Source organism: Lepisma saccharinum, chromosome 23 (genome assembly GCF_977018435.1).
Source record: "Lepisma saccharinum chromosome 23, izLepSacc3.1, whole genome shotgun sequence".
Lineage (NCBI taxonomy): Eukaryota > Metazoa > Arthropoda > Insecta > Zygentoma > Lepismatidae > Lepisma > Lepisma saccharinum.
Window position 1 is genome coordinate 12,473,206 of NC_139251.1, and position 25,614 is coordinate 12,498,819.

At 40.0% G+C, this 25,614-nt stretch overlaps 1 protein-coding gene across 1 annotated transcript; it reads left to right on the forward strand.

The window, feature by feature from the left end:
• The first annotated feature begins 313 nt into the window (after window positions 1-313).
• LOC146005424 (uncharacterized) lies at window positions 314-1,693 on the forward strand. Its single transcript, XM_083144665.1, has one exon. It carries the CDS (start codon window positions 314-316, stop codon window positions 1,691-1,693), a length of 1,380 nt encoding a protein of 459 aa, XP_083000791.1.
• Window positions 1,694-25,614: the final 23,921 nt, after the last annotated feature.

A 25,614-nucleotide genomic window follows, 5' to 3' on the forward strand; every position in this document is an offset into this window, starting at 1 on the left:
TTCTGGTAAACAGAACCATAACAGCGAAATAAGTGTTTGGTGTTATTATTCCTTATTTTGTTATTATTATTATTATTACAAACGCAAATAATAAAATGTCTGATAAGCGTGAAATTCTACTACCCTTTCCAGTAGCCTACAGAATAAATTCAGTGAGCAGCGTTTGTTTCCCGTGCGAGGCTGGCAACGCTGACTTGGAGCCAGTACGGTCGAATCTGCAACTGTCTTTCCGCGCGCGGAGTTTTGAACGCTGTGATTTACTGTTTTGGTTGTGGCTATTGGAGTAGCAATATTTGGTGTATCCGTGTGCACAATGGAAGCTGAGAATAGGAAGCGTTGTGTTTTACACAAGCAAGCACGTGAGATCGTGTACAACGTGTACAATTACTTTAAAATCGAGGCCGAGCAGAAAACGATTGTGGAGGGCGAAGCTGAGTGCCATGTTGCCAGACCTCAAGAAAGGACTGCCGGGGCGTGCGGGGTAAGTTTGCGTTCAGTCCAGAGAATTGTGAGCGAGGGGAAAAAATCTGTTCGTGCAAGTGGGAGTGCTGTATTTCGATCACCAGGCAAAAATCCTCGCCGCGAAAAGCCTGTTACCGATATTGATGATTTCGATAAAAGCATATTACGCAGGGAAGTTTTGAACATGTACAGAAATGGTGAATTTCCTACATCATTGAAACTCGCAAAGAAAATGAAGGCGGAATGTAAATTTGTTGGCAGCCGATGGTCTATGCTGCGTATTCTAAAGAGCATGGGGTTTAAATATAGAAAATGCAATGATGGACGGAAGATGTTAATAGAAAGGACGGACATCGTAGCTGCGAGAGCTGCATTCTTGCGAAAGATTCATTGCATCAAACAAGAAGGAAAATCACCTGTTTTCTACCTCGATGAAACGTGGGTTAACCAGAACCACACACGAAAAACATGTTGGAAAATGATCAATGGTACGGGTGGCCTAAAAGTTCCTGTAGGGAAGGGGGGGCGTCTGATTGTTTGCCACGTTGGCTCTGCAAACACCGGCTTCCTTCCCGATTGCAAATTGATTTTCAGAGCAAAATCGAAAAGCACATCTACCGATTACCACAACGAAATGACTGGTGCTGTTTTTAAGCAGTGGTTTGAAGAAAAATTAATTCCGAACCTTCCTCCAAATTCCACTATAGTTATGGATAATGCCAGCGTACATTCTGTAGAGTTAAATAAGGCCCCAACAACAAATACCAGGAAAGCAGAAATAATATCGTGGCTGGAAAAACACAATATTCCCCACGCATCTTCGCAAACCAGAGCAGAGCTGTTACTTTTGGTCAGGAATCACAAGCCGACGTCGAAATCATACGAAGTGGATACACTTGCAAGAGGATTCGGCCACCAAGTTGTGCGTCTGCCCCCGTACCATTGCCAATACAACCCCATCGAATTAATCTGGGCGCAAGTGAAATCTTACGTTGCAGAAAAGAACAGCACTTTTAAAATGGCTGATGTCGAAAAGTTGACGCACGAGGCTGTAGCGAACGTGTCGGTTTCTGCTTGGGATAAATGTGTGCGACATGCCGAACGTCTGCAAGAAGAGGATTATCACCGTGAAATCTCTCGAGACAGCATCATGGAGCCCTTCGTTATCAACCTCCAGGACTCCGACTCCGAAGACACTGAGGGTGAAAATGAATCTTCTGAATCTGAGTAAAATTGCAGGTATGTATGTTCAGTTGCCTCATTTCTGTTTTGCCATTTCATTTGTATGTTTATAATTGTAGTATCTATGGAGACAAAAATGCTTCGATTTGTTCGCTTAATGTCAAACGAAATTTCTTTTTTTTTTAATTTTGGCTCAAAGATCTTGTTCATCGTTTCATTGCGGTGCGAGCGAAATACATCGCATATCCACTCGGCCGCGGATGTGGCAACGCGCTGCGCGAAGGTAGCAGACGACCGCCTTCCCAGTTGCTCTCTAGTCTAAGAGACAGCAATTTACCTTTAGTGTCCGCCGCGTCGCCTTCAGGGAGTGGCACGAAGCAATTAGCAGCCGCGGGGGCAACGAACCTCTTCGGCAGCGTGAGGACAGAAGTATCAATGAGCGCCATAAATCCTGGACTGGTCAACCGGCTAAGCTTTTCCGGTAATGTTAGGACCCCGTCGAGAGCAGAAGAACCGACGAAGAGAAGGGGGATCCGTTGTTTTCGGTGTGACGGTCCTGACCACAAAGCCGCCATGTGTAGTGCTCCAAAAAACTCGTTAGGCCCGAACAGAGCGACACCGCCATCGTAGCAGCACTGCGTGGAAGAAAAACAAAGGGGGGAGTAGGAAGATACGCAACTGCAGGAATTTCACTTCTGGCGACAAAGAGCCGTTAGTCCCCTGTAAAATCAATGGGAAGGACTTCTTGATATTCGTAGACACAGGGGCCTCTGTGAGTACTGTAAATTTTGAGATCGCAAAACAACTGGAAAAACAAGGAAATAAGATTAACAATAAACGTATTAATATTTCTTTGGCAGTAGGCTCTGTACAATCATGTGGGGAAATGTATCTTACTGTACATTTGAATGGGGTTAAAATTAGGCATAAATTCGTCGTCTGGAGCGATTGTTTCAAGGGATTCATCGCAGGTCGTGGGTTCATAAGGCAAGACGGATTATCTCTGCACTTGAAAGAGGGAGGCTACAGCTTTGCAGACAGGGACGTCATCTATTTGTTTTCTGCGGAGAAGAGGGAAGCGGGGATGAGTCTTCCGATTATGCAGGGGGTAACGTCGATTGTGGAGGCTGAAGCTGGGGCAACCGCGACGTAACGTCTTTTCTGAAAAACCTGACGTTACACACATCTTACAGCACAAAATAGAACTAACCGATAGGACACCATTCTATTCTAAGCTTCGTATTTTGACTCCAGAAAAGCAAGAAATAATGGATAACTGTATCGATGAGCTGTTAGCTGGGGGTTTCATTGAGCCCTGCAAATCTAATTACATTAATTCACCGTTGTTAATCAAGAAAGGGGATAAATACAAGGTTATCCTGGATCCTCGAAAGACAAAAGCAGTAACAAAGAAATCTAGGAATGAAGTCCCGGATATGTTTGAATCTTTGAGTAAATTAGGCAAGGCTAGATATTTCTGTAAATTAGATTTGGTAAACGCTTTTGGCCAGCTTTTATTGGAAGAAAACTCACGCCAATACACGGTTTTCAACACTTCACGAGGAATCTAGCGCTATTTGAGATGTCCCTATGGATTGAGCATGATTCCTAACAAACTGGCGAAACTGATGAATATTGTCCTTGGAGAGCTGCAGGGTATCTCATGCATTGCATTTTACGATGACATTTTGGTTTATGGAGAAACTGAGGGAGAATTGTTGCTCGCGCTGAAAGAAGTTTTGGAGAGAATGCACAAAGCGAACTTAACACTTTCACCATCGAAGTCTCAACTTTTTACTTCAGAAGTGGATTACCTGGGTTTCAAAATTTCTCACAAGCAAGTGATGTGCCACCCATCCAAGATTGAGTATTTGGACCAGATAAGGGCTCCGAAGAATGTGAAGCAACTCCAGAGCGTTTTAGGATTCTTCGGATTTCTGAAAGGTCACATTAGCCACATGTCAGAGTTGACGAGTCCTCTCACTGACATGTTACGCAAGGGAGTACGTTTTCGGTGGACGGATGTTCACGAAGAGTGCCTGACCAAACTGAAGGAAGCTGTAAAGAATAACGTTTCTCTGTACATTCCCGTACTGAATGAGCCGTTCGTCATCTACAGCGACGCGAGCGATAACTGCGCCGGTTTCTTACTAGGACAGAGGGACCAAGGAGGGAAACTGCATGTTGTATCCTTTGGAAGTAAAAAGTTCTCACAGGCCCAGAAGAACTACAGCACAACACACAAAGAATTCCTCTCTTTACTCATTGCAGTCGAGACTTTCGACAAGTACATCTGCCACGCTCCGGCAGTGGAAGTTTTTACTGACCACAGTGCGCTGACCACGATATTCAGTACTCAAAACAAGAGCGCAAAGATGTCAAAGGTGGACCGCTCGTCTCTCGCGCTACCCCCTGCTCATCAAATACGTGAAAGGAGAGCTAAATCTGGTAGACTTTCTATCGAGAAATGAAGTATGCAACACCCATCCGTCTGAGTACGACGGGTTGCCCGCAGCGCAGGAAACATTCCCCCTGGAAGATGAAAATGATGAAGGTTACGTAAAATTCGAGATGGAAGACGGAGTTGTGATCGATTCGTCAGATTTTGCACAGAAACCAGTTGCTGACCTCAGTGCTTTGCGCACTATACAAAGCGCGAAGGAAATAAAGAAGAAACGACGAGAAAATTTGCTTCGAGGGATCAAACTACCCAAGGTTCGTCTCTCTAAAAGTGAAAAGATGCAGGGCTTTTCATTGTTTCCTTTCTCCGTGGCCGAGGGGAATGAAGAACACGAACCGCTGGATCCGAGCAGGCTTCTGGACACCACTTCAATCATTTCAGAGCAAATGAAAGATAATTTTCTCGCAGACTTAGCGAAGACTGTTTGGAACGAGGAGGTGGAAGGAACGAAGAAGTCCAAGGAAAAGTTTAAGACACTGGCCAAATCTTCGTATTTAGACGATGATGGAATCCTTAGGAGAAATTTGCCTGCAGAAAAATACAAAGAGAAAGGAACTGGTAAAATATGGGCACCTCTTTCTCTACGTGCGCAAATTCTTATGTCTTTGCATGATAGTGCATTCGCTTCTCACCCTGGAAGATTGAAAACGTTAGCAAAGGTCAGAGAACAATACACGTGGCTAGGCCTAACAAAAGACGTTATTCAGTACTGTAAGTCGTGCCAACCATGCTGTGTATTTAAAGGGGACACGACTAAGAAGCAAGGCTTCATGGCAAGTAATAAGGAAACAGAAGTTGGCAAGAACTTATACTGTGACATTCTGGGACCAGTCGTTCGTTCGAAAAAGGGAAATTTCCAATACGTTCTAGTATGCGTCGATAGTTTTAGCAGATTTACTATCTTGCGCCCTCTTCGCATTGTGACAGCGAAATCTGTACTAGAACAATTACTGGATATATTCTCGATCCATGGATTCTACCCGAGAATCTCCACTGATATTCAAAGCATTTTCAATTCCAGAATGTGGAAACAGATGATGAAGATGTTTGATTCCAAGCAGATCAGAATTTCTCCATATCGCCCGCAGGGCAATCTCGCAGAATGCTACGTAAAGGCAACTAAACGTGCTCTTTCCACACTAATTTCGTCGCACAACGAGTGGGCGTCATCGTTACCGTACGTGCAGTTTGCATTGAATTCACAAGTTTGCAACACGACCACATTCAGTCCAGCATATTTGCATTTTGGACTTTCTGTGAGGGGTCCTTTCGAGAAGACCAGGGACGCTTTGCCTCAAGGACCCGAAATCAGGCAGGAGGACATCTTGGAATTCGTGGAGGAAACGAAATTCAGGATAGAAGAGGCCAAGAAGATAGCTTGCAGCAATCAAGAGCGCATGCATAACGCACAGAAGAAAGTGTATGATAAGAAACGCCGCAAGTGCACGTTTAAGGTGGGGGAAAAAGCTTGGCTTAAGGAACATCCTCTCTCTGATAAGGCCCGCGGAGTAACCAGTAAACTCTCGGGGAAGTTCTCTGGACCACACGCAATTGTGGAGCAAACTTCGGCAAATACTTTCAAACTAAAGCACAGCGAGGACGGAAGAATAGTGAGAGCCAACAGCGATCAGTTAAAGCCTTATTCTTCGCCGCCTGAGTTCGCGAAAAAAGTAGCCGCACAAAATTCAGCGAAGGGAGCGCACGTATATTCTCCAGAAGATGAGAATGAAGATGTACCCCAGATGCGTTGCAAGCTGAGAAACAGATTCTGATCTAATTTCAAAAGGGGATATTTGTAAATATTGTATATAGGGATTTATCTATCTTTTCTTTATTTTTTATCTTTCATTTATTTTCTCTCTCTGATACCTCACACACTACTCGTGCAAACGTTTCGTTCCGCAGTCAACAAAAGTAACGCAAAGTTAGTGAGTATTCTTTTACCGTGTAATTTCGTCGAGAAGCCGCAGTTCTGTGGTGAGAAAATCCAGTGAATAACAGTGACATCTCCGGATGTAGAGCCAGTTAGACCCATTCATGTGGAAACCGGTCGAAGCGGTGTCTTCCGATCTCGGCAGGAGCGCAGAGCAGTGGCGTTGCCGGAAGTCGAACCAGCAGCCTTGGTAACTTGGATGGATTTCCAGGAAACTGTCTCTCATTGGTCCAGGAGGAAGGATGGAAGAGATGCTGAGTGGGTAAGAATCGACGTGGGTTAACCAGCTCCAGTGCTGAGGGAAGAACGCGGATCTCGAAATACACTGGTGGACAAAATTCGTGTGAACATTGACTATGAATTTTGGGTGAACTGTTAAGTGAACAGAAACTGCGGACTTGTGCTTTATGTATATTATTATTATTATTCTAGGTTACAGAACTTTGATATCTCTCTCTTCAGGAAGGGGGGACTATGTAATGATGCGATCATTACTGGATCCTTTTTTGTGTTATAAATTGTGTATGTATGTATGTATTCCTGTACGTTTGGGTTCTTGGCCGTTGGGGAGCGGTAAGTTTCCAGTAACGGTTTAGGTCATTAGCGGGGCCTATAAAAGGAAGGGAAGGGAGCAGTCGGCCTCAGATGTTTTGGTGCAATACGGCGAGGTAAAGAGGTGTCTCTTCTCTATGGGGCGAAACGAAGACCTTTCTTGATAATATGAATAGGCGGATACTTTAACTTTCTTTCTTTTAATACACACACTTGCTCTTTTCACATTATTCCAATAGTTTATTTCATGTGGGAAACCGGGTACACAATACACATACCTTCAGCCACCTTTTTTGGTACTGAGGGTTATATTTTTTTTACTCGTGGAGCCAGTGGCTACGCGAGTCTACACTCTCTCTTCGGGTAGGGGGGACAGGGTACACCGGAATGTAATTTTGTGAATAACGGCCAAGAATTATCTTCTGTAAATATATTATGAATAAACCTATATATATATCTAAAAGGAAATGGGCGTTAAGCTATAATTTGAAGAAGTACGTGTCTATTGCCTAAACTAGCATCCACAGAACTTCAGGTACTGCAAGTTTTGAACCTCGGGACAAGGATTCAAAAATGTATGGTTGTGTATATTGTGTATGTTGCTGAGAATCAGCTTAAAAGCACAAACTATACCGTTACAAGTTCTACAGCAAACTCAGAGCATCTGGAATCACTGATGAAGATAATCACCATGCCCAGTTGATGTGGACCAACTTAAAATGCCATACACTTGGTGATTATCATAAGGCATACTTGAAACTTGATGTGACTCTCTTAGCTGATATACTTCAGGCATTTAGAAAATCATCGATGCAAAATTATAAGCTGGATCCAATCTATTTCTACAGTGCTCCGGGCATAGCATGGTCTGCCATGTTTTTGAACACTAAAATGCAATTGGATCTGATCCAGGATCAGGACATGTATCTGTTTATGGAACAATGTATACGAGGAGGCATGGTGCAATGCTCTCAGAGATATGCCAGAGCCAATAACAAGTATATTCCTGATTATGATCCAGCACGGCTATCAAACTATATACTTTATGTGAAGGCCAACAGCCTGTATGGTTATGCTATGATGGTTAAACCGCCATATGCAGGGCTTGAGTGGGTCGAAGATTTCAACATTGAAGATCTTCAGGACTTTGATGACAGTGACTATGGTCTATTCTTAGAGGTTGATCTGACAATTCCTGATGATTTACACAACCAGTTTTCTGATCTGACCCCAAATTCCTGAGGTTGAATGTTCACCTGGTTCTAAACAGAAGAAGCTAATGATTACTCTAAAACCAAAACAGGGTTATGTTATATACTACAAGAACCTCAAGTTCCTGATGTGTCACGGTGTTCAAGTGACCAAGGTTGGCAAAGTCTTGAGGTTTAAGCACACAAGATGGTTGAAGCAATACATTGATACAAACATTGAGCTTCGAACATGTGCAGTAAGCCAATTTGATAAGACCTTGTTCAAATTGATGGTCAATTCAGTGTATGGTAAAACCATAGAAAATGTCAGAAAACATACTGATGTTAAATTAGTTACTGACCCCAACCAGAGCAAAAACTTAGTAGCAAAGCCCAACTTCAATTACAGAAGAATTAATAATGATAATCTGGAACTTTTTAATATGAAAAAAATAAAGATTAAATTTGATAAGCCTATTTATGTAGGGGCTGTGATATTAGAATTGGCCAAATTACACATGCTGGAGCCCTATTATGATGTGCTGAAGCCTTTTTATGGTGATCGTGTAAAACTGATGTACATGGGCACAGATAGCTTTATCCTTGATATCCAGACAGAAGATGTCTATCAAGATATATCACAGCCTGCATTGCCTAAATATTTTGATACCAGTGAACATCCAAAGATTCGACCCTACAACAAAAAAGTGCCTGGTAAGTAAGTAAGACGAGACACTTGGCGATGTTATTGTAGCATTTGCTGGGTTAAGGGCAAGGATGTACAGCTTTGAAACATGTAGTGGTGCTGTTGCCAAAAAGGCCAAGGGCATTGGTAGAGTAACTGTGGAGAAAGAGCTCCAATTTAAAGATTATGAAGATTGTCTGAAATCACATAATACAATCAGAACATCAGAATGCAGAATCCAGAGTGTGGATCACTTGTTGACTACAAATATTGTAAGAAAGGTTGCTCTGGACCCACATGACGATAAAAGATACATTTTATCATGTGGTATACATACTTTAGCATGGGGTCATTGTGACTTGATAAGTGGCAATCAATGCCCAATCACAGAGCATGATTTGAAATAAATAAACATGCCGATGAACTTATTTGGGTTCAAAAAACAAGCTATTATGGACCTGCCAACACCAGCACCCACTCCTGATATACAATCTATGCTATCTATTCTAAGTGGTTTGTTAATTATTAATCTGAATAGCATACTTACAGATGTTGATGTTAATACAGGTAAAGCATTGTACATATTTAACAATAACTTAAACCACTACCAGTTACCTGTAGGTGGCCAATTACAATTTATTAAACCTCCGAGGGCAATGTCAAGGTTTCAGTAGGCAGAAATATTTACAGAATTAAGCACTCAAACATGGTTTCTGGCACTGTATATACTGTCTCTGCCGGTGACTGTTTATATATTGAGGTTCTAGGACACAATGACAAGCTTATACATCTTTTTATAGAATTAAGAATCAGATACTCTATAATAAATAACCGATAAACAAAAACACAATGCCTAATGACATATTTGGCAATACAAGGCGCGAAGATCACAGTGATGAGATTCTGATTCTTGATGTCAGAATCAAAAGATTAAGAAGTGATTTACAAGCTCTACAAACCACACTCAATGCCAGTCTTCAACTAGAGATTACCAATTTACAATCACAATGCATGGACCTTCTTCTTAAAATTGACTCAGAACTCAAATTGCTGCTTCAAAAATATACTGACTTGGCCACATTAGATAATCTACAGAGTCTTGAAGAGGCTGTATCAGCTCTTCAAGCCAAATTTAAGACTCAGGCTACCAACTCTGAGCAACTAAAACAGCAACTAGAAGAGCAGATTGGTAGTGTCCAGACACAGCTCCAAACAATTGTCAAAAGTATAAAGTCACAAGAAGATTTTGATCTAGTAATTTCCACTCTAAAAGAACAGATTCAATCACTGGAGATTCCTAATCTGGACCCTCTGAACAATGTCATAGCCGAGGTTAAAGAAAAAATCGAGACACTTGAGAATTTTATGGACAACCTACCATCTTCTGATGCTCTGAGTGCTATTACTCGTAGTGTTGCCAACATCAAGCTGCAACTCGAGACATATCAAGATTTTGGGAAAATTCAGAGTACCATAAGCCATCTTGAGAGTACCATAGCAGCAGTACAAAGTGATGTGACAAATGTACAACAAACTCTAGAATCCCGCTTACCTGGTATTGTAGACACCCTTGTCAGTGTCCAGCAACAGATCACCAAACTTGAAAACCTCAACACTGAATATGAACTATCTCATTTTCATCACTTGATCGATGATATCCAAACAAAGCTTGAAATTTTACAACAATCAACACCTACTCAGGCAGACATAGTCTGCTTCAAGATGCTATGCGTAGTGTGGCTGATGCTACGGAGTTGGATGCTGTGAAATCAGTCCTTGAGTCTTTGCAGAATACTGTGGCCAATCTGCCTACATCACAGGAACTTAAAAATATTAAAAGAGCCGTACATCGCATATTGAAATCAGAAGATATCAAGAATATCCAGACAGAGATCGAACAGCTTACTCAGACAGTGGCTATTCTTCCAACCAATCAGCATATTAATGAACTGCATGCCCTGTTTGAGGATATCAGAAGACAAGTCCACGATCTTACAGCCCAAAGTTCAAAATTGGCTGTTGTTGAAAATCTACAGCAAATTGTAGCCAACATCAAGCAACAGCTAGGGACCATGGAATCCAACCAAGCAAATGCTCTGTCTGTTTTTACCACGCAGCTTCCAGAGATTGTGCAACAATACAAAAAACTTGCTGTGGACATAAGAATCAAACCAGGCCACGATGAGATTGTTAGGACTATCAACGAGCATCTTGAATCTGTAATGAGTAGATTGCTTACAGCAGAAAAAGAAATAAGTGGCCTAATCGAGAATCCTAAGCATACAGTAATCCTTGAATTAAACAGTATCCCCAACAAAGAATATGATTCACCATTTACACCAGGTGGCAAACTGTATATGCTCTCCCCTGCACAATTTTATTACCAGTTTTTTGTTGGGGGCACACTCAGACCAATCAAGATCAAATATTGGTTCCAACCACAGGCTCACCACTACCCTACCTTATCAATAACCAATGCTGACAACAAACCAAAGGTCACCAGTGTAGAGTTAGAGGATTTTACAGACCCCGATACATTAGAGACAGCTTATGCTGAAAATGATGGTTCTCTTGAATTTAATATACAAATAGGGGACAAGCTGTATTTAGAAAATCCTGTGGTATCTGCTGCTGAACACCCCATAGCTGCAATATTCTTGTTTACATACTATGTCTAGACAAACCATTGCTGATGAACTACACAGACCAGCCAGACATAACTTTAAGCGACTGCCAGTGGTCACAAAAGGCATAGATGATTTGTACCAGGCTGACTTGGTTGAGATGGCAAGTAGACAGCTGAAAAACTTAGACAAGATCAACAAGGGCTACAAGTATCTACTCACTGTCATAGACACATTTTCAAAATATGCCTGGCCTGTGCCGCTAAAATCCAAGACTGGAACATGTGTTACAGAAGCCATCAGGACAATCATCAGTCAGAGTGGAAGATCACCGCGCTATCTACAAACAGAAAATGGCAAAGAATTCTATAATTTGGTGTTACAACAATTTATTAAAAGCCAGTCAATACAACATTACTCGAGTTACAGTGATCTCAAGGCCTCTATTGTAGAAAGATTCAACAGAACCCTAAAAAGTCATATGTATAAACAATTTACCCTTCAAGGTAATTATAAATGGCTTACTATCCTACCAGAACTTCTAGATCGATATAACAACTCGGTCCATTCCACAATCCACATGAAGCCCTCTGAGGTAACTTCATCTGATGAGCAGCAATTGATCAACACTGTTTACTATCCTAGATACCAACCAACAACCAGAAAAGCTAAATACAAGGTCGGTGATCAAGTAAGAATCAGTAAATATAAGCACATATTCAAAAGAGGCTTTACTAGAAACTGGAGCACTGAATTATTTACAGTGGTTCAAGTTAAACCTGGGACCCATAACACATATATAATAAAAGACCATCGCGGAGAAATTCTTAAAGGCCGATTCTATGAAGAAGAACTCAGCAAAACTAAACAGCCCGACACATATCTTATAGGAAAAGTCATCCGCAGAAAAGGCTACAAGATACTGGTCAAATGGCTAGGTCTCCCAGAACACAGCTGGATCGAGGCAGACAAAGTGATACTATGAACACCTGGGATGTTATAAAGAGACTACCAGAGCCTGAACAGCAGACTAAGAGAAATGGAAAGCTGCTGCCTGATAATATTAGATGTCTTATTGTTGGGCCATCGGCTTGTGGTAAAACTACACTAATGGTTGATAATTTTTTATTGGCACCAACTGGTTAGACTGGAAAAACAGGCACTTGTATGTCCTTTCTAAGAGCTTAGAACAATTAAAATATCAGCAGCTGATGAAGCTATATGATGGACTGGATATAGCCACTTTTGAATCAGATGTTAAACCACTCAATGACTGTCTTGATAACTCTGTTGTTGTGTTTGATGACATTATACTGGATAATCAAAACAAGGTTAGAAATTTCTTTACACAGGGGCGGCACAGAAACATAGATTGCTTCTACCTGGCACAGACTTTTTCTAAAATACCAAAACAGCTGATACGAGACAACAGCAATTTTATATGTGTGTTTCATCAAGACCATACTAACCTCAAACACATACATGATGAGTATGTAGGTGGGGACTTGAGCTACAATGATTTTTCTAGCTTTTGCAGTAGGTGCTGGAAGCAGGACAGCTATGGGTTTGTCACAATTGATATGACAAGGAAACCCAATAGTGGTAAAAACAGAAATAAAATCAACAATTTTCTAGACATTGAGACATATATAAATAACCATGAAAAGGCCAATTATTGATGATCTTAAATTAAGAGACTATCTTGTAAAAAAAATTAAGGGATGGAAATCAGAGAACCGAGGTATTTATGAACATCACAAGCGCACAGAACAGCCTATTATTGATGCAATTGGTGAATTAGGTAAAGATATCAAAACTATTACAGAGCAAAATCAAAATTTGATCACAGAGCTTGTACCAGTAGATTATCCAATCACCCCACTTTCTAGTATTCATACACCTACTCCTGTTCCTCCTCGAAGAATTGAAGCTAGTCAGGATCCTATTGAATTGGGTCTTCTTGCTCAAAAATATTTTAGCACACCTAAAGACAACAAAGATGAGGTCTTTGGTTTATATGCTGACACAGAGCTTGATGGTAGCATCATGCATAAATTTGGCAATTTTAGGGTAACATTTATGGGAGATGATCTGATTGTATATTCAGAATCTCATATTGGAGAAAGAGGCGGTTTTGTTAAGTATCCTGGCACATCTGGATTGTGGGAACTGATGACTTGTAAGCGGCCTGGCAGCTATACAGATCAAGACTATGAGTACTACAAAGAAATACTAATAAAATCAGATGCTCTATACCAGAACAATGATCACACACAAAAAGTAGTCAAGTCTAGCAGTGGAGCAAAATACAACTTAATCAAGCCCATATGGACACAGATCAAGACTGGTAGCGGGATCAAACAGTACAACACCCTGCCTAAAGAATTTGTCTGGGTTGATGATGTCAGGAAACTTGTAGATAGGTTGCTGGTCATAGCTGGGGAAGAAAATGCTGGTAACCATAATTTTTACAATGAAAAGATTGTAATTATGGATATGATAGCCACCAAATTGTCTAATTTTATAGTCAATGACACTAAGGGGATTGAATATCTTATAAAGACTATTAATACTCTGCCACCTAAATTTTGGAATATCTCTAAGGGGTCGGGGGCTGGTTAATGACATCATAAACAAGCTGCCATTTGAGCTACACATACCAGTATGACGTATGTGGTCATAGGAGTTTTTTTTTTTTTAATGTAATCATTCGGTCCAACATGTTAATTCATGTATACAATGAGTAAATTTTATGTTAACTGCTACGCCACATTCGTTATAGATATTTGTGGGCGATTCAGATCAATGTTTGTACACCTGGTGACAGCAGTGTATAGGACGGATGAATCAGATGATCATTTGAACAGTTCGTAAACAATACGTGTTCTCAGCCGACCTGGTGTTTTCAAACAGAACAATGACTGTTTTCTCTTTAATTTATGTAAGTGATTTATCATGAAAGCAATGCCATGGTCTAATAATTTGTTTTGTGAAGGAGACACAACTTATATTGGGTTATGGATGCAACTGTGCACGGAAGATTGAACCTCATCAAGGAACCGAAGAACGGATTCGCTTTCTGACGAACAGGTCAAAGGAGCGATTCAGGGACTGGTTCGAGAGGAAGGAAACATGAAGATCGATTGAGTTTTCGCTGATCAAAGATATCGGTGATCATCCCAACGCACAAACGATTGCGATGGAATTTGATTGGATCCAATGACACATAAAGGACTGTGTAACATGTTTTGCCAAAAATCTATGCGCGCAATATATAGTGTGGACTGATAATTGAAATTTTCTTTGGCTATTGTGAGCTTCGTTATGAGGTAGCCGGATGATCGTAAGTACAGTATCTTTACTTATCTAAGTGTCATCGGAAGTCTGCAGGATATTTCGTGGTACGGCGGAATCTACTTGCATCTAATTATAAAAGCTAGCTTTCGTGTGCATCGAATTTGTCTATTTTCGTCGACTCGTCGCATCGTTATTTTAGGCGGGAAGAGAACGCGTCAGGTAGCCATCTTGGCTAGTATAAACAATCGGTCAAAAAACTGTATTGTATATATCAATTAATGTAAATATTCTTTGAGATTCTTATTCTGTGTACTCGGAACTTCCCTTAAACATGTGGTGTGGGTAATGTTTTATGTTTAAGCATCGGGTAGGTGACGTATGGTAATATGTAACTGCCTCACATAGAGTGAATGATTGACTTTTACGTCGCCAAGTTGTTACCGTAATCGTTCAATTTTTTATTGAAAGAGAAACGCTTGATAATCAAGTCACCTACAAACTACTTGTTGTAGGGGTGTTTTCATTGTAATTTCACAAGTGAACACCAGTAATTCGTCGAATAGATTCTAACTGGGGATGACGTCACGTCATGTTAGCTTGAACAGCTGAGTTCTATAAATAACTGCACTGTTTGTTTATCGGGGTCAACGGACACAAAATGCTACTTGGATATTATGGCATGTAACTTTGTCGTTAATAATTGAGTATAGAATGAACGCTTGATCAGCTGGATTTATCTTTGTCTGTGTTCAGTAAAATAAATATATATTAATTGTACTTCGTTCCGTTAACATTTCACCACAAAGAAATCCCAGTGTTAAATGTATTGTTATGTATGTATTAATAACAGTGTTCCTTTTCAGAGGGGAAGGGTACAATTTGCACTAGTCGCTCTGGGATGATAAGTGTCAATTAATTCATAAATAATTGGGAAGTCATTATTGCAGGATTATTTTTACTTTAGTTTGATCTGCCTGGTCTTAGATGGTCACTGTAGTTCTAACGTCATTGCAACCAGCGCTACCAATCAGTAGAAGTGGTTAGTTATCTAAATAACATACATAAGTTTGTTGGACGAATAAACTGGTCGCTGCAGCTAATGGACATTGCTTTGCGTTGATTAAAAAGAGTCTCAAAATATTTTATCATACGCGTATATACTTGCTTCAAATTAGCAATCTCGTTACATAATTTTGTACACTTCGCAACATCTTATTTGACCGACCTGAAAAATTTTAAAGTCCGGAATTCGTAAATTTGGCAGCATAGTGCTTCAGAACCAACTAAGAGTAGCCAACTTTGCAACATTTCTTCTTCCTGAATGAAAATGCTCGTGATTTTTTTTCATTCTTTCACATTCCATAATTATTATTATTTATTATTTGAAGTAGGGTTACACTTAAGCTTACAGTATTTTTACACGGATTATCTTACTATAGAAACAGCTTTTTGCCCTACATGGATTATTTTGTTAAGCTATACAATTCTGCTAAATGTTTATAGATGTATAAAATATGGAAAAATATAAGTGTGCCTATATAATTGAGACACACAAGGAATAAAAATACACAAGGAATAATACACAAGGAATAAAAATACACAAGGAATAAAAACACACAAGAAATAGAAATTAAGTAATTATATGTGAAAGCAGTAAAATAAAATATATGAGTAGACAAAAAAATGTTAAGTAGAAATACGAATGTTGAAAATATTTCAAGATTCTTCGTTCTGAATTTGAAAATAGGAAAATGTATGTGCATTGTGAAACACTGAACAGGTTCTCATCCACCTGGAAAAATTTCCGGTCACATTTGAATGCAAGGAGGCAAATTTATGATGATTTTATGCGAAATGTTTAGTAAAGATACCTTTCACAATACCCAACGAGTTAAATTCCTCGTATCTGACAAACAGATTTCTTCAAATTTACAGGAGAAATTACTTACCGAATGCAGTTTCTTTATATTTGTGGAAGTTCGGGGAAGTGTTTTCTCGCATCGTTCATTGAATTTTGACGGTAAATCATCTATTTTTCGATATAAATGTGTGACCGATGCAAAAAAGCTCTTGCATCCTTTCATTTCAGGTGGATGTAGCCTGTGTGTGATGATGTAATCCCGGTCAGTGTTTCCAAACACGTGTTTTTGTAACTGAAGAAGGTATGTTTCCGCAAATGGTTTGTGGGGCTATGTGTCAATGGTTCATGGGACTATGTGCCAATGGTTCGTGGGCTATGTGTCAATGGTTCGTGAGGCTATGCGAGAATGGTGTGTGGGGCTACGTATATTTTTTTCGAAACCAATTTTTAACTATTGTAACCTATACGTGACCCTACCTAACCTAACCTTACCGGAAATGGTTCGTGGGGCTATGTATGAATGGTTCGTGGGGCTATGCATCAATAGTTTGTGGGGCCACGTAGGTATTTTTGGGTGCAGTGGGGTGGAAACACTGCATGCCGAGTACGGTAGTGAAACTGTGACCGCCATTTTGCGTGTTACCGAAGGCAAAAACAAACGAAAAAAACTTACTCAATATGTCGCAAATAGAGCTTATTTCCGTGAAATAAGCGAAATGCCACCTTCAGCAATGTTTCTCAATGCAGAATACGTAAGTACAAATATTCAAATTAAATGAACTAGCAAATTTCAGCCGTTTGTCCGATACGAGAAATTTACCGAGAAAACAATCTAGATTACCTTTCATACGTGCCGGACAACGTGACGGAGTGGTTAGCACATCGCGCTAAGACGCCAGGGGTCCCGGGTTCGAATCCCGGCTTGGACATGGATGTGTGTGAGTGTCCATTCATGAATTTGATCATCATCACTCATCTTCGCCTATCTATGGTGATGTGGTTTTGGAAAAATTTCCAGTGTGAGGAAGGAAATTTCAATCACTGCTCCTGAATCATCGCGATATTTATATAAATTACATATTTATGTTGTACCCCTAAGACAAAAAAATAGCAATCAGAGAAAGGATGTATAAACCAGAGGGAGATTCCTCATAAGCCCAGCCCTCAGGTCCGTAGCCTTGATTTCATTTCTGGGGAGGCTCATCCCTTACCAGCATGGGCGTCGCCAGAAATATTTGTAGGGGGGGCCAGATCTCTGATAAAACTTGATTAGTAGATATAATAATGACAATAATTATTACCACGGTCATTATTGTCATTTTGCAATAATAACTATTATAAATTATTAAAAATCAACCAATTTTAATCCAAATTTATTGTTATTATTATAATTGTTGTTGTTGTTGTTTTTATTATTATTATTATTATATAGATGAAGATACATTGCTACTCAATCTACCGTATGAGTGAATATCCAACACAAGTGTTGTCCATTATTTTTCTTACATTTTGTACAGTTAGTGTACTGAAATTCATACTAGTTATTGTATTTGGTTACTAACTTTTACACATTCCGTTAAAAAAGACTTTCAAAATTAGGGCCAAATTTTACTCATAAAGATTATAATGTGTGACCTTTCACAAAGAAAACTACTCCCTCTGTCCCATAATTATTGTCCGGTACACCTTTGTTTGTTATCTCATAATAATTGTCCGATATTCAAACTGTGACATTGGTGTATACGGAAGAAGAACATGAAACAAGGGAATGAGTCATACAACTTTACTACTCAAGGATCAGTACAAATTGTGCTTTCCACCTGCCTCTTTGTCTGTCATTCCTGTACTACCATTTTGGCATACCGGACTATAATTATGGGACAGAGGGAGTATACATTTTGTGAATTGCTGATCCATTTACTCTTTGGATTAAATGATAGAATATAAAAATATAGCCTGCCAGCTCCCCTTCAAATACCACCCTGGGGGATCATTTTTAATTAAAAAAGAAAGACGTTAGTTCTTAAATACACCTTGGTTAATTTCAAAATGGAGATGCTCATTTCGACACTTGGCTATTAGTTGATTTTATTATTTTTTAACGTAACCTGCGTACTTGGATAGAAGACGAACGCGCTGCACTACTGGTTCAAATCATTATTGCTTGAAATTTGTCGGATTAACCACTATGTGCACCTCTCTGCAGAAGCGTGCGGTAAGGAAAGGCGGGGCAAGCGCCGCTTGCGTTCTTTTTTAAAACACTTTTGATATTTAAAGTTCGTGTTTTTCAATGCCTCTATACACATTAGAATGGAATTTATTTACTATAAGATATTTACATTGCAGAATTTTCATTTCCTCTATTTTCTGTTCTTTTGGCTTGAAACATATACCGGCTACACCCTTGACGACGTTGGGCGATGCGCCACGATTTACCGCGTTTAGAAGAAGAGGACTGCTAGCCTTTCTCCCCGCTTTTCGAGTGACTTATGCAGTTCTTGCATGGACACTGTCCATCCCCGTTTACGAAGAAAAAAGGCCGAGGGCAAGCAACACCAAGACCGCATCTGTCTTTGGCAAGGGTGTTGGAAAGAATTCGTCCACACGGCCACAAGGGTTGCTAACTTCCAGAATTTTCTGTGCATCCGTAGTACCACCTAACGCGGTACGATTTTCATGTTTGATACTCTATAGTAATCAACAAATTACTTATAAGAAATGAAATCACAGCCGGTACTTGAACATATTCGTCATGTGGTCGGTTACTCGGAAATATGGAGGGTATGTAACACTGCAGGTTATGGTGAAAAGGAAGGTTAATTTAGAAGCGTGGGTGCTGCTGTTGCATGTTGTTTTGTACTGTGATATTGTGATGTTTTTTTCTGTTCTTTGTGTCGTGTTTTTGTACCTGGTGTAAAAGTACATTGAAAATTTCCACCAGGGTTGACATACCAGAAGAGCCATCAATTTGCAGTGCTGCAGGTAAGGCCTTGATTAGGGACCTTCTTTCAAAACCATTCAGTTCGAGAACATATGGTGTAAAGTTGGAGCTTGTGATTGTGAGTCTAGCGACCGTGTCCTGAACTGTGCACAACCAAACCAACTAAGAAAGATGGGAAAGTTTTCATTAGGCAGTTTAAAACATCTCAGTACAACAATATTATGTGGTAGCAACGATCTTAATAAATTATTTTGTTGGCCATGTGTTTTGTTCAATACAAATTTAGGAACAAGCTACAGTGACTTGAGCAATTTTTGTAATGCAGAGCAAAGACATGAACGTTCCCAGAATCACATCTGCGCTTGCATCCAACTGAAGACAACTCATGATTCATAATTCTAGCCAAGTAAGAAACCGAAACCCGTCCGTTTGTTTAAGATCGAAACTTTATGCTAATAGGATGTTTATTATTTTGAGGTTTAAAAAAGAACGTAATTTAATTTACAGTTGCCCTCAAATATCAAGTAAATCATTATTTTCTTCATGGTTGAAATTTACAAGTTTATATCGAGAGGCTTTTCTCTTCTTTATAAACCTGCAGCGAAGATTTGATTTTACGGTATGTATGCACTTCACACACTCAAGCCCGATACTTCACCATTATGCACATTATTGTAGATAGGGATGTGTGTAGGCTTATATTATATTTGAAATTGTTATAATTAACCAAAACGAAAAATTAACCCATCGCTTGCCTATCACGAAAGGTCACGGCACGCCCCTGCCTCTCTGGGTGTTGAGGAAATAAAAATAAAAGTATCTCCAGTTCTTTATTTCAATTTTAACAGCAATTTTGTTCCACGCCATTGGGAATATGCTCACCGGTCCGTTGTCTCTGTCGGTCTACACCATGGTTCGTTGACCTCTGTTTGCAGCCTGGGTCTATTTTCTTCCCTCGGTCAGCCAAGAGAGTTGGAGGCGGCGCAACATGAAATTTTGTGACCTGCACACAAAGGATCAAAACGGTGTTGTACAGTCACAGACACTGCCGGGTTGTAATGAATATATTGACTTTCAATGGAATCGTTACAACCCAGCAGTGTCCGTGACTGCAACCTTCGAACAATAAAGTATATGACAGGAAATCGGTAGAAAGGTTCGAGTCTGCCACAAACAAGAAACTCAAGTGTGCTTATAGTGATGGGTTCAAGCCGTTCATTTGTGTGAGTCGACTCATGAGTGCTCGGTCACTTAGAAGAGTCGTTCAAAAGAGTCGTCACGCTTCTTTTTCTCGAAACACATGTCTGAAGAGGGAGAAGGGGGGTAGGAGGTGTTGAAGCAGATGATTGTGTTTAAATAAACGAACACAACGGAACGTATCAGCCTCTGTCCTTCAAGATTAATAAATTGTGCGTGTAGCCGACTAGATGGCCAAGATTCTGAAGTAATCGACATTTGATCTTGCCACAGAAGTTCCCGGGTTCTAGTCCCGGTCTGGGCAAGGATATTCTTTACGAGTGTCTCTTCATCCATATCATCACGCATCATCCTCATCGTCGCGATTACTTAAAATTTGAAGAAAAGCGGCATAAAATAAGAAAAGTACAAATACGAGTCTGTGTGTGTGTGTGTGTGTGGATATACATATATGTGTAAACAGTAAACACACACACACACAAAAAAAATTTATTGCACATACTTGTTTTCATTACTCTACCTCATGGGTGAGATTTTCCATATTTGTATCTTGTTTCAGTTTGCATTTCATGCTGCGGATAATGCAAATTATGCAGTACGAGAGCATGCACAGAAATGCTATATAATTATATCAACCTTTTATTAGTAATAACGTTCATTTACATATTCTTCCTTTTTTGCATTCGATCACTGGTTTTAATGTCGCAACAAATGTGAGAAAGCGAGTCAACAAAATGCACTCAAGATCTGCGCTGCGACACATGCTTGCATTTCCAAGAGCATCGCTCCATCACGACTCTTTAAACAGCACGAAGAGTCACAGCACAGTCCCACGACTCTTTCCCCATCATTCGTTCACGACTCTCCTGGCAGCTCGAAGAGTCATTAAGCACCTTAACGACTCGCTCGCCTTAGCGACTCTTCTCCTCCCTCATCGTTCGCTCACGAGTCGCGAGCTCCTCTTACACAAGACGCGGCGGCGGCTCGCTCTCCGCGGATGGCTAACAGCTGTGTTTTAAGAAATTTATATCGCTCTTGAACATTGTCCATGTCCATCCCAGATAGCTGTTTGTTGTTCTACAGTCATTCGTATAAGTTTCTGCCAATATCATAATGTATGATCGAATTTCTATAAAGCGGGCCAAATTATACGTATGTATTTTTTTTTTTAATGTTGCTTTCTACTAGTAACACACTTTAACACGTAGGCTCACCGCAGATGGCCAACAGCTCTTTATATCACTCGTGAACATGACCCATGTCCATCTTACGTAGTTGTTCCTAATTCTGCAGTCATTCAATAAAAGCTTTTTTGCAGTATCATGTACGATGAAATTTATGATTAAACTTCTATATTTATTCTTTAATGCTGTTTTCATTAGTAAAATATTTACACCTTAATGTTAATGAAATATTTCACGTCCTATGAAAACGATTTTGTCAAATGTTTAAAGTTCACTTTATGCTCAGATAGTCTAATCGGGATTGAAGCTACATTTTTAACTGGGCTCTAAATCACCGAGGATCGAATCCGAGACAGGAAGCGATTTCCTTACCAGGATTTAACAAGGAATGAAAGGATGGCTGAATAACATAAATAAAACAAACTCCATGGTGCATGTTCTTTGTTTCTTGGTTTCTATGTTGGCCAGCTTGAAATAATCTTGGAGTGACATATAAGTGGTGTCGCCCTCCTCCAAAATAAGCCTATTGACACCAAAAGTTCCGGGTTCGAACCCCAGCCCAGAGATGATTGGTAATCTGTATTTAACCTCTGGTCAATTACTCTAATCACCATCCATCCTCCGTCGTTGCCTTGTAACGATACCTGGTGGATCCCACTTTAAGCTGTAGATCCAGTCCCGATTAGCCTATCTGTACGTAAAATTAATTCATCCTCGTTGTCAATACTAAGTAATTAGGTATAAAAGATGCATTAAATACAACAAAGCGTGTTAGGCAGTTAAAATATTAAAATTTAATTAATAAATTATAAAATATAATTACTGCATGGTAATTTAAAAGAAATTATAGCATTTTAAAAATGGTTTGTTCCTTATTGGGAAAATAAGTAGTAGCTTATTTCTTCTGTTCATTCTCATGTTAACAGATTTGTTTTCTTGGATAAATAAAATTGAATGTGTAAATTAAAAGGTTTACATGTGCTCGAAGCGGAAGAGCAACTCGATCGGGTATCGTGGTGAGACTAGATGACTTGGCACATCGTTTCAACTCGTGAATGAGAATGCATATCTTGTTCGCGATTTGATTTCAAGTTAGAAACACCTGTCTGGTCTTGTTCGCTTATCGATTTCAAAAGCATAAATCTGTATCGTTACTCCAATGAGACGAGATTCTCAGACAGTAGATTTTACACAGAGTGTCTCTCATCATCTCACCAACTTTGGAAGGGTTAGCCCTGTTTTCATTGCGTTTTTGTAATGTCCTCCTACTTGTGAAACTGATTCACTTCCCACAATTTCAGTCGCCTCTGTGGAGGAGTGGTTAGAACAGTGCACTAAGAGGAATCCCGGAATTGAGTGTCACTTCATCAATTTTTTTCTGATTCACTCTAATAGCATAGTGGTTAACGCTGTCACGTATTAAAATGGTTTGCGTGGCAATATAAGTCAACTTTTATGCTCCAATAGGCTAATCGGGTCTCCCCGATGGCGTAGTGATAACGTCGCCGGTAATCAGGTGAAAATAGCAGTGGACAATTTGCCTACCCTTACCTTTGCTGTTGACTGTACCTCGGGCCGCATTATCTTCAACGCACATCGCTATTTCATTGAATATTAATTTCTATAAAATCTATTTCGCAACGTGGGTCTACAATTGTAGTGAGTTTTACAAACAGCTGCAAAGAGCTTCAAAACAAGACCAGGATCATACTTTTGGGGCTATCCAGAACCCCGACTTTACGTTTTCCAGGGGCCCATAAATAGAAAACTTAAAATGCGGTAAGCACAAGGGAGGAACGAAACTCAAGTGTCGATAAGAAACGAAAGCTGTATGATTATGGATTGTTAAGAAAGAAGCAAGACCTGCTGTGAAAAACAGTAACGGATTAACGTGACCCACTTTCGAGGGTTGGGAAGGTGGTTGATTTCTTCTACTGACGCCTATTAGATTCAATTTATGCATCTGATTGTGTGAGATATCCGTTTACTCTGTAAACTGGTAATTTAGTTGCTAGTTTTAGTATAAGTCTCGGGTAATTGGAGGGGATGATCATTTGTAGCTAAACATCAAGCATCTTTCAATACTGTAATCAAAGTGTCCTAAATTCAGTTCACAGTGGAGACGTGTAGAATGATTCAGATCCTACTTCGAGCTGAATATGTATCAAGTCTCGATAAGCCCAACAGCATAAAGTGAACTCAAAACAAGCTTTGTCAAACTTACATATTTTTAAACGTCACAATAGGGGGGGTTATCAGGGACGTGCTCAGGATTTTCGAAAGGGGGAGGGGTAGGTATACTTTCTTTTAGTAGTCAGTCTTCATTTTCCCATCTTTTCTGCCTTTGACGTTATTTTTTCTTTTTAGGAATAGTGGGCCAAAGTGAGGGGGTTATAACCCCCTCTCCCCTCTGGGCACACTTCTGATTTACGTCCATAATGATCAACGATTTATCGTTGAATTTAGCAGTCTTGCGAAGTGAAAACACCCCTTCCACCCTTAGTTTTCCCGTAAATAAAGTGTTTCGGTTGGTTTCTCTCTCTCTCTCGCTCCACGTGAACGTTTAATATTTCGTGATTTATTTTCAGCATGTGAATGGCTCTAAAGGAAAGCAACAATTATATTTTATTCTTAGCATCGTGTGCATTTCCTTCCTGTTTCTCAGAAGGTGCAAAAAATGTATCTAGCCTTTTAACTCCTCGATTTGTGTCTGGCGCTTGTGTTTCCTAATCATCAAAGAAAAAAAACCTTGCGAGACAAGGTTCAAAACAATGCTGTTTTTTCCCCTTCACGATGGATGAGTCATTGCTCTGTAGCAACCAGACAAAACATTGGTGCCGACTGCCCTCGCAACAACCATTGGCAACGGCAGAGGCGAAGATATAGTACAAGCAGTGCAAGCACTGCTTGCATAATTCGAATATCATTTAATGTACTTAATGTTCTAACCGTATTTAGTTTCCATCGCACTCGATTTCGCGAAAAAATGCGGCCGCAAACTCCCCCAGCAGCTCTGTAGCAAGCACCAGCCTCAATGCTTGCAGCCGTTCTGCGGGAAAATAAGGCCTCCGAAGGAGTCACATGGCGAAGCGTGAAATTCTGGTGGAACCCGTCCACAAAGCTTCTACAAAAAGCTGTGCTTTCCGAGCTTGCGTGATTCCCGAAAATAGCCGAGTTTAACCGAAAGCAGAAGGATTCATCTATGGGTACGTTGCCAGCAAAAACTAGTAACGAATATTTGTCTTCATGAACACGTAAACAAGATCGCAAATATAATAATAATTGTTAGTCATAAAATAACTAAAAGAAGTTATTATCACTGTTCTAAATTCCATATATATCATATTATATTACAAATTATTTTAGATTTCGCGAAATGTAAAACGCGTAAAAAAAGTTGACATTGGGAGTTGGGGCAGTGGAATTTCTGCACCCCCGTGAAGAGTTTTCTCAGGGAGGGAGGGAAGATTGGACGGACCTTGGTCCTGCACCCTGCTTTCTGGTCGGTCCAGCTCAAATTACGCCAGAAGTGTTGACCGCTACCAGTGTTTGCAACTGCCAAATTATTTACGCAGTAATTCAAGTGAGCTCTTTCACAAATTTTACAATCAATAAATTGACTGCTTTTAAATAAAACTTGGGGTGAAAATAAAGCTATCTGAGAAAGAACTATCTACTGATATTTGTACATGGCATAGAAGTAAATCGTATACATTCTGCATATCGTATCGTACCCAAGGTATTGGGTAGGATGTATAAAGTCTTAGCATAGCAGGTATCAGAGAAAGGAATGCTGAATAAGTAATCAGGCAAAGGTCGGGTGATTGACTTGGAAGTCGTATGTGGCATGAGTGTTGGAATTGTCAGGAGGTGTGATCAGTTGGCGAGAATACGAGAGAGAGTAAGGACTACGGATTGTGAGAGAGGAACAAAGTGGGGAACGACTATTGGACGATGGTGTGTGACAAGAGACAAGTGATAGTTGAGAGGACAAGCTAGGAACAATCTCCATATATTTGTAAGGCAAGTAATATCCTTTCCTTAA

Coding starts and splice junctions, on each gene's coding strand:
- LOC146005424 (XM_083144665.1), top strand. CDS start 314: ATGGAAGCTGAGAATAGGAAGCGTTGTGTTTTACACAAGCAAGCACGT.